The sequence below is a fragment of the Hesperophylax consimilis genome, unplaced genomic scaffold, assembly GCF_061612785.1.
Source record: "Hesperophylax consimilis isolate HC1 unplaced genomic scaffold, BYU_Hcon_1.0 scaffold_35, whole genome shotgun sequence".
NCBI lineage: Eukaryota > Metazoa > Arthropoda > Insecta > Trichoptera > Limnephilidae > Hesperophylax > Hesperophylax consimilis.
Genome location: NW_028301265.1, coordinates 1,200,364 through 1,211,433, shown reverse-complemented (window position 1 = coordinate 1,211,433; position 11,070 = coordinate 1,200,364). Strand labels below are relative to the sequence as shown.

Here is an 11,070-nt window from a genome sequence, read left to right as displayed (position 1 = left end):
GTATCGCCCTGGTGTAAGACCACCATTCAGAATTGAAACGTTGCTTGAAATGGCTTTAGCCTTGTTAAGTGACCAGATCCGAATAGCCAGGAACGTCCCCACCTTCATCTTCCTCATTTCTTTCCACTTTCTACTACCTCCAGCCTCACAACATAACCCGATTAGGTAGGCCATGTTCTCACTGGCTCCAGACAGTTGGGAATATTATTGGCGGTATACTTAAAATAATAACAAATCTACATGTAGCCATACGAAGAATCAGACAAATATTAACATCTTAATAAACGAAATTACGTGAAAGTGTTTGGTTGGTTCCAGCTTGAAAGATATGATAGTTTTTGACCCAATAAGTGGTGATGTTGTCGAGATCTAAACATTTTTTTTCTCTTTTATCTCATTTATTTTTTTAGATTCTCTTCCAATAACAACCACAAATTTTAACTTCCCTGCATAGAAGGCGGTCTGAAGCAGGACAACGTCTGCCCAGCCCCAAATCTCATTCCAACTATAGTTTGCATTAACCTAATAACAATGTTTACACAGTCTTGGCAAGGAATATTTAAATAATATGAATGCATTTGGCAATAATTTTAACTTGACAAGCTTCAAAGAGATTAGATTATGTCATTTATGTCAAATACTTTTATTTATTTTTTATTTTAATAAATTTTTATTTATATAAAAAAATATTATATTTTAAATGTTATGTTACGTATATTTTTCATAGTAATATTTCAAAAACGATGTACTGCATAGTTGTTAAGGCGATGCACTACGTCGTGTTATATTTTAAATCTACCCGCTATCAATAACACACCTTACGTAGATGGAGATAAGGCTTAAATTCCCGCTTAATACCATCCACCTGTTTTGATTTATGCATGAAAAATAATGGCCAAAATGTGCCTTTTATTTTATTTTGTGGATGTTCAGGCATAAATATTTAAATCTTTTCCGATCATTTTATAAATAACTTAATTTGCCACATTATACAATAAATCCATAACCGAAAATGGGTTCGTAAGTAGGAGATTTTGAACTTTAAAGCAGTTTTCATAGGCCCTATAAATTATTTTTTTCTGGGCTTATAAAAAGACTTATATATAAAAATACTCGATTATTTCAAAAGCGAATATGTATTCTACTCGCAGTATTTAATTAAAGCATCTGAAAATTTTCTAGGCGACCAAAATTTTCAAACCAAAAACACATGATTTTGCATTACTACGTAGTGCATCGCCTTAAATAAAATAGAATAAAAACGTAGAAATAAAATAAAACCATACATTACTCACATCAAATCAGATATCTTCTTTATTCTGTTGAATTTAAAATTTACACAGCTTTTTTCGTAACTAAACAATTACAATATTAGTTTGCAATGCATAAAGAGAGTGTATATTAATTGTATAAAAACATACACTTTTTGTATAAGCATTGAAATTGACTACTTATACTAATATAAATATCTTTTAACATAAATTTGATACATTTCTAAAACAATGTCGAATTGGATATGATCTGGGATATTCCCTGCCAAAAGTATTATACTTATTTGTTTTTGGGGTGCTATGCCGTGCTGCGCTACCTCCTTATTTAGTCAATGTTTCGGACAGCATTACAGTGTACATAATCCTGTAATGCTGTACGAAATGTTAGCTATATAATGGGGTGTTATGCCGTGTTGAGCGCAACACGGCATAACACCCCAAAAACTACATTATAAAACTTTTGATGATGATGATGATGGACAATGTAATGCTGTTCAAAACATTCGATAGAGATGGAGGTAGATCAACACGGCATAATACCCCAAGAACAAATTATTATAAAACAAACAAAAAACAAAAAATTCCACATCTGCCCTGTTGATGGAAACTATAATGCTGTCCGAAACATTGGCTAAAGAAGGAGGTAGAGTAACACGGCATAAAACCCCAAAAACAAATCATTATAAAACAAAAATAAAATTAACGTAGATAGATCATTGTAGGAATGTATTATATATTTGTACAGCACCCTTGAGGCGATTTTGCCCAAAATGGCGCTATACAAATAATTCAAATATTATTATTATTATTATTAACGTATTCCACATCTGCTCTGATTATGGACAGTGTTATGCTATCCGAAACATTGGCTAAAGAATGAGATGGCACAACACGGCATAATACCCCTAAAACAAATCATTATAAAACTTATATCTGCCCTGATGATGGACACTGTAATGGTGTCCGAAACGTTCGCTAAAGAATAAGATTGCGCAACACGGCATAATACCCCTAAAACAAATCATTATAAAACTTATAACATTATAAGGAGGGAGCGCAATATGGCATAATATCCCAAAAATAAATCTCTATAAATGTTGAATTGCATACATTGAAATAGTTGGACATTATTCGAATAAAGAATTATATTTAATGCCCATTACCTAAGTCATTTTAAACAACTATTTATTCATGGATTTATTTAATTTTTAAAAGAAAGATCAGCATTCCTAATAATTGATGAAAAACTCGACCAAATTTTATTATTTCCTTTTACTACCACCATTATAAGCAGAAAATGTTGCTTGTGTAATGATAGACCACTTTGCTAGCAGAGGCCTGGGTGAGAACCCAAGGCCTTGAACCTGCTAAAAAAATAAGAATTTTAAGCTTGATAATATTATTTCACATATGTATTAAGAATAAAGACAAGCCGCAGAAGAATTAGTATTGGCCTGCAAAATATTTTTTAAAATACTTTTATTGTTGTTATGATAATAAATTTTATGTTGGTTATGCTACGTATACATACGCGAGCCGAACTGCCGAACTGAACCTCAACTTATGGGAAAGAAACGCCGCTTGCAGTTTCTTCGTTCCTTTCCCGTAATTCGTGGCTCGGTTTGCTTTTAAGAGGAAGCTAAAAGCCAAAAATGTGTATTTTTCCTGGTATACCTTATATCGTGGGTAATAGGCATTAAAATCGCTTGACAAACGGAGTCTAGAAACGTTCGATTTCAAGCAAAAAACTGGTTTTTATTTATTTTGTAAATAATTTAATAAGAAAGCAAAAAAGTTTATTAAGTGAAACTGTCACAGATAATCTTATCTATAATACTGTATTTTTTTAAAGTTGTTTTCTTTATGCGTTCATGCATTTCTATTGAAAAAATATTTGTTTTAATAGTTTGCATTTATATTTTTTATGGAGTAATTTTTTATTATTTGTATTCTACTCAAGAGAAGCGATAGGAAAATCTTCAATTTATCTAAAGCATATTTTTTGGTATTTACAATGTACACCAATTCGTCATAAAAATTAATGAAAATATTGATTTGGCATTAAGCTTCGCCTTAAGTTTGCAAATGTATATGTACCATTAGATGGTACACAATTTGGTTTTAACCTTTTTTATCAAAATCATAATCCACAAAATTATACAGTTTGTTATTACTTTTGTACTGAATTAAAAATTGTTGCAAATGGGAATTACTGATTACTGGTGCGATTATTAATTGAGTAAAAGCAAATAGACAAGCTGAATATACATTTACAGGGTGTTAAGGGAAGTATTTGACTTACTTTAACCAGTGACTCATTATAAGATTTGAGTAAAAAATGTAAATTAAGTTTGGTGTGCGGTGACTTTCTTTAATTGTTTTAATAAAAAACAATTAAATAAAATTCTTTCACATATCGTCACTGGTCACTTCCATGAGTAACCGCCGAGTCCCTCATATCGACTCTAGCGATCCAATTTCTACTGATTTTCCAAGGTTTTTTGTTAAATAATCAAAAATCTTGATACTTTTTACTCCAAATAATATTACAAATCACTGGTAAAGTAAGTCAAGTACGTCCCTTAACACCCTGTATATGAGTAATAATACCTTTGGACAAAGCTCTGAATCTTTAGCTGTAAAGTTTTACAATAATCAGTTCCCACCTACTTAGTATTAAACAAATTAAAAGAATATCTATAACCACATTAAGTTAATTAAATCTAACCTTAATGTTTATATTCGGAATAGTTATCTCCACACAGAGAATGCTAGTTTATTAAGAATCTCTTAAAATTATTGGTAATCCGGAAAAACGTTACGTTTCCTGATAAAATTTTAGTAAATTTATAATATATCGGAACACTTATTCATCCATCTGAATTTGTCTTAATATATCGGAACAATTATTCATCCACCTGCATTTGCCTTAATATAATGACGAAATGCGAAAATATTAGGGTTTTATTTAGAAGTGTTCCATCATCTTGACAATATGTTTTACTAAAAGTTTATCAGGAAACCTATAAATTAATAAATAAGGGCCTGCACTTACCAATAATTTTAAGTTAGCAAATCCTCAATTTTATCCGTTAAATCTTTCCTGATAAACTTTTAGTAAAATATATTGTCAAGATATCAGAATACTTCTAATATTTTTGCATTTCATAATTATACTAAGGTAAATGCAAGTGGATGAATAAGGGTTCCTATATATTAGGAATTTACTAAAAGTTTATCCGGAAATGTAACGTTTTTCCGGATTACCAATAATTTACAAAGCAAGCTAAATATTTTTTCATAAATTTGACTAGTGTTGGTTGCATGACGATTAGATGTGGTGGTAACTGTATTAAAAGGAGCAGTGACAAAACAGAACATTATAAAATAATATATTCGGTTAGGTTGGGATAGGATTGGTTAGGTTAGGTAAATCAAGGTTAATGGTGTGGTGAAATGCAGCTCCACTGGATCCTGCTGGGTTTAACCCATGGAAGTAAGAAAGGAGAGGAGATGGCACCAGGGCAACTGGACGCAACACGTTAAATAAACTCAACCGTGTTCAAATGATTATATGTCCATCACTCCTTGACACACTGACCCCCAGATTCCAACCAACTCCTTGTAGTAAGGCCATCTACACAGCATCTTCAATGATGACATAGGCCCTGAAGGATACAATTTTCCTTAGGGCCAGCAGTGTAGAGCTAATGTTAAAAAAGCGAAGGTAAAGAGAACAGAAAGTCAGCCGTTGCAGCTGTGATCACCGAAAAGATAATGATATTCCATATTTCAAGTAACTTCACAATACTATCCGCGGTCCCCAGAATCTCACACATCCGTCAGTCCGTATCAAGGGCAACGTACGATATTATCTACGCGCTCATAGTTAGCGTTAATTTGATGATTTTATTAAAATACACTTTTTGAAAACTTGTATGTACGTATGCAACATGAATATGCATAAATTGTTTCATCCGTACAAACTTAATTCTTTCAAGAAGGGCATACAAATACAATATTGGATTTAATCACCGATACCATTTTACTTATTGGACAATTTGTATAGCGCCGTTTTTGTGAGTGATCACTTCAGGGGCGCTTTACAGTTGATGCAGGTATTACCAAAAATAGAAATATTACAAAAATAAAGTGAAATTAAGTTAAATAAAATGAAGTACAAGAACAGGTGATGAAGTACAGGAACAGGTGATGAAGTACAGGAACAGGTGACACGAAGATAGAAGATGGAGATTCTGCAGCAAGAGTCCTAGGTGGGGAGGAAACTGGACCAGCTGCTGCAGCGAAAGAGTCCACCGCGTCCACCAATAGTGCCAGCACGAGGTTCGTCATCCGTCCAGGTATGTGTCTGCTGCTAATAGAGTGCTGACACAATATCCGCTCATAAATACCAGACCTTGGCAGCACCGCTGTGACATTCATCCAAGCTAGAGGATGGAGATTCTGCAGCAAGAATCCTAGGTGGTGAAGAAACTGGACTAGCTGCTGCAGCGAGAGAGTTCACCGCGTCCAAAAAAAGTGGCAGCACGAGGTTCGTCATCCGTCCAGATATGTGTCTGCTGCTAATAAAGCGCTGAAACAATATCCTCACATAGATTACAGACCTTGGTAGCACCATATTGAATTTGTATGCCTTCCTTGAAAGGATTGAGATTTTTACGGACAAAACTATTTAATCATATTGCGTATGTACGGTCACAAACAAATAATTCGTCTTTTACACACAACTTGTAAAAAACGTATTTTCTAAGCTATCTATTGACGCGTAGATCATAACATACGTTATTTTTACCCGGATAAACTGTTTAAGGCGATGCACTATGTCGTGTAATATTTAAAATTGAGCCGTTATCAATAACAACCCTTACGTAGATGGCGATAAGGTTAAAATTCCCGCTTATCACCATCCGCCTGTTTTGATTTATGCAAAAAAAAAACATGGCCAAAAAGTGCCTTTTATTTTATTTTGTGGATGTTCAGGCATAAATATTAAAATTTTTTTCGATCATCTTATAAATAACTTAATTTGCCACATTATACAATAAAATTATAACCGAAAATGGGTTCGTAAGCAGGAGATTTTGAACTTTAAAGCAGTTTTCATAGGCCTTATACATTATTTTTTTCTGGGCCAATAAAAAAACAAATCTAAAAAATACTCAATTATTTCAAAGGCCAAGATGTATTCTACTCGCAGTATTTAATTAAAGCATCTGAAAAATTTCTAGGCGTCCAAATTTTCAAACCAAAAACACATGATTTTGCATTACTACGTATGGCATCGTCTTAACTGGATTGAAAAGTCACATAGACCTACATTGTCCTTCTGGTGACATCAATTCTTCTCGTGGTGGTAGCGTTCCTAGGATGAGTACATTGGGTAGGTAGGACAGTTGCAGGATTTAATATTAAGGCATTGTATCCTTAATAGTCCTTGAAAATCCTTACATACTCTCTTACAAATTGCGTGAACAGTTAGGTTAGGTATGGTTAGGTTAGGTAAGGTTTGGTTAGGTTAGGTAAGTTGTGGGCATGTAGAGCGAATGAGCGAAGAAAGGGTGTAAGGAGCATATATGGTGCGAATGCTAATAGTAGCAGAAGTCGGGGACGCACGAGGAAGACATGGCACGATCAAGTGAATCAGATACTCGAGGTAAGGCTTGGTTAGGTAAGGTAAGGTTAATATGACCCTTTGGTAAAGTTTCAAATTAAGTGTACACGATTAATAAGATATTTTTCAAATGAAAAAAAATGGATTTTACTTAATTACCATGTACAAAATACAACTATTTACGCCGAACGAGATGGAAAATGCTGTATATTTAAATTGTTATTTAATTAATCTTAAAATTGTCAATTCTTTGAATTGACAATTTTAAGACTAGTTTTTTTCTTCTTAAATAGTTTCTTAGTTCAATTTGATAAGATATTAAATTATTAGAACGTAAATAGAGGTATTAATAGTAAAGCGTTATTTCAAAAAAATATTCGTGTTTTCTAAAACATAACCGACCTTTTTTATAGATTAAAACACAAGTCATATTAAAAAGAAAATCCACCATGAACGTTTGAAAATTAGGTACAAAGTAAGATTAGGTTTGGATTGATCTGACATTTTTTAAAGTTTTCTGTTTTGTCACTGAACCGTTTTGTCATGGAATCACAACAATATTATATTGAAATGACATTAAATGTGTTGTTTATTTATGGTTGTTTAGCCCTTTTTAAGAACCAAGTGTTCATCGGCTCCGACTTGCCCTTCATCACCACTGGGCCGCGGTGGGTCAGCTCAAACTGTGGGTCGTAATTATCATCTCTGCAGAGGTAACTGAAATGTACAACAAAAAATAATTAGTTCACCATCTCAAAAAAGTATAAAACAATGTGGATATCTGCGTCTATCTATTTGTGATCTTAGTTCTTCTGAACTACGCAACGGAATTTGATAGGGTTTTCACTATCGTTTAGAAAATTTATTACATGCATATTATATTTATAGAAAGTAGAGAAAAGTCTCCGACCAACACCGGCTACACGCAAGCTAGTGTATCGATAATATAATCAAAATTAAGATTGTAAAAAAAATATCTCTGGTATTGAAAGAATCTGGTAGTATTATTACGCTACCGTCTGGACGATCTAGGTCCTCTGATGGGTCGAAATCAAATCGTATGTTTCGGGTAAATCCCGAATAGGAGGTCTGCAGGCAAAGTTCGACCACTCTGTCTTCTGGCGGTATAAGAACGAACCAAATGACTGGCGCAAATATTTAAATATGCAGCTAACAATACGCAAAATTACATGACCATCAACAAGCGTTTAATTAGAAGATTTCTTCTTCCTTACTTTTATTTATTATTAAATATTTTCCCACTCAACTGGTCTTTCCCGTCTAACGATATTGTAATTCCTAATTCTGATAAACCCCGCCCACTCTAACCCCTCCCCCCTCCTTCTACTTCTTCTTTCCAATTGTAATCTATATTTAATTTTTGACTTCGGAGTTTACTTACTCCTGATGAGGTGAACTTCGTTCATGAAACATGTAGTGGTTGTATATAATAAAGTGATGTAAACAAAGTTATTTGTGTTTGAAATAAAGTTTAATAAGATTACATTATTTTATCTATTTCCGTTGTATATCATTGCATATGTACGCAATAAAATGTAAACATTATTTTTATTTATTTATTGGACAAATTGTATAGCGCCGCTTTTGTGAGATATCACCTCAGGGGCACTATATTGTAATAATCTATTTACAATATATACTCACCCTCTCTCTGTGAATGACCTAATACGTACCTATTAAATGTAACTGTTGTTAGTATCAGTTAAAATGGTCGAAGCCCAACCAAGTGCCGCCCACAGGGTCTAGCAGCAATAAACCCACGGAGCGGGTTTTTAACTGCTAGTTCTATGATAATTGCTCCATGAAAGTGATTTTGGTAAAAAAGGTTCGAAGCTATGATATCAAGAATCTGCTCACTAATAATGCAACTAATCGTCAATAGATGTCTCTGTTGTTATTGGAATTATCAATAGAGAGATGGTAGTAACTTTTTGATTTACCAATTCAACCATTTCCTGTTTTTTCGGTACAAAATCTAATATTCCTCTCCCAATGTAAAACTTACCAATCATAGCTTGTGACCAAGGCGTCCTTCTGTAATATAATTATCGACTGAAGTGATTTTTTGTAATATATTGCAATTTTGCAAAAATGTTATAATATGCCATATTTATAGAACCTAAAAATATGGGATGAACGGCGAAATCTAGGTGGATTCACTAGTTTTAAACAGCCTTAAGCATTTTGTATATTTTAATATCACTATTTTGAAAAATGCTATTAATTAAATAATATGCTAAATGTACTCGTATGTATGCCTAGCACTCTAGTGGTCATACTGAAATTGATTAGAATAGTAAAGTGTCTTTTTTTAAACAAATGAAATTTATACTTAAACTCAGTCGTACATTTTTGTTGTCTCTGCCTAATAATTTGCACAATAATGTCAACATTAAATCACAAAAACTATATAAAGTAACCCGTCACCATGTTTACTTTATTGATGTCATAAATAAATTGCTAAGAATATGTATCAACACCAAACTTTTTTGGCCTTTATCATCGATGCATAAAAGTTCGATCTTTTATGTCATCGGCGTATCATTGCATTGCAAAAGTAGGTGCATAAAAAATTATCATTCCAAACAATAGTTACAGGACGGAAAGACTTAATGATGAACTTTCAAACGATGGTTGTAAGTTTTAAATACCCTCACAGGTAGCAGCTTGAGAGAAGCCGTAGAAATAAACTTGTGAAATAGAGGGGGATTCACTCATTAGTTCACACTCCAAAGAGAATTATATAAGCAGATGAATTCTAAGTATTTGAATAAACATTATAAATATATTTGTTGTTGCAAAGAAAAATCATAGTGTAACTGTGTGTAAACTTGCGGACGTTTTACTATGTAATGTTTATGATTGTAAAACAATGAGTCAAAGAGACAAACATTGAAATAAAATTAAAGAAATCTTACAAGGGTGAAAACGGTACATGATTTGTAAGATAAATTCAGAGAATTTTAGGTGTTCCTCTAATGATAAAAACACCTTTTATTGAATAATTTTTGTTTTTTTTTCAATTTCTACAAGTTACAAATTCGAATTTACCATAATTATACTTCTATTACTGTGTATGTAATGTTAATGGTTTCAATTCAAGACTCAATTTTTTAACATTACAATTCTCAACATTAAAAGTACAACATTCAACATATTATGTAATATTATTGTAATCATTACATTATAGTAAATTATACTCCTTGACACCGTAATTTTTTTTACAATGCTGTTTACGTTTCTACTTGCACCCGGATTTATAAGAGAAAGTATTTAATCAAAAACCGTACATGGAGAAAAATTAGTACTGCTGGTTTATTAAAATCCCGTTAAAAAGTAATATCAGGCCATTTCTTAATAAACTCTTATTGGCACATTCATTACACATACGTGTTCATGCAGCTGCGTTTATTCTGTTATTATATAATGACGAAATGCGAAAATTTTATAATTTTCATGAACACGTGTTCTGACATCGTCATATCGTGTTTTACTGATAGTTGATTAGGAAACATGTTAATTCATAGGTCTTCAGTCCCATTTTGAACAGGAGTACGAATTTTTTCAAGAGATTTTTTAATGAAAAGTTTCCTCCGTGCACCAGTTAGGAGATAATAACATGGAAGGATGCATGTAGCATGATCATAGAAATTTTTTATTCGAGTTTGTTGAAGCCATATGGTTACATACGGTTTTTAACAGTTAATTTTTATGGAATTTAAATGGTCTCAACGCTTTACTCATGGTAAGGTTAAAAAATAAAATGTAAGCAATAAATTTACAGTATGAAGAAATAATGAACAATAAACATTAAGATATGGAGAAACACAAAGTAAAAAGTTGTATTGTAAAAACAATGAGTTTTAAAAGCAGCCTGTAGTATTTTCGTTGCATAAAAAGGTTTCACTGTGTCCAAGAGTGTAAAACATACCTTCCTAATCCGTATTTATTGCAGGGCCACTGTATTAAATTTATTAACTGAATAATTAATGCTGTCTTAAATAAAAATTAATTATTTTATATTAGTAGACCCGCAATGCTTCGCTATTGCTAATACCTTTCTCTGGCGTCTCTTCAACAGTGTATACAATGTTACTGTTAAAAAACTACATTACATCGACTTTAATACAAATCCGTATCTCATTC

The 11,070-nt window shown here is 32.5% G+C and overlaps 1 protein-coding gene across 1 annotated transcript in view; it reads right to left on the bottom strand.

Moving 5' to 3' along the window:
• Nucleotides 1-7,363: 7,363 nt before the first annotated feature.
• LOC149409137 (guanylate cyclase soluble subunit beta-1-like) overlaps nucleotides 7,364-11,070 on the bottom strand; it is a 160,296-nt gene continuing 156,589 nt past the window's right edge. Inside the window, exon 16 of the mRNA XM_089650115.1 lies at nucleotides 7,364-7,620. Coding sequence (XP_089506241.1) covers nucleotides 7,497-7,620 — 124 coding nt within the window. The 3' untranslated portion in view covers nucleotides 7,364-7,496. The remainder of the gene's footprint in view (nucleotides 7,621-11,070) is intronic.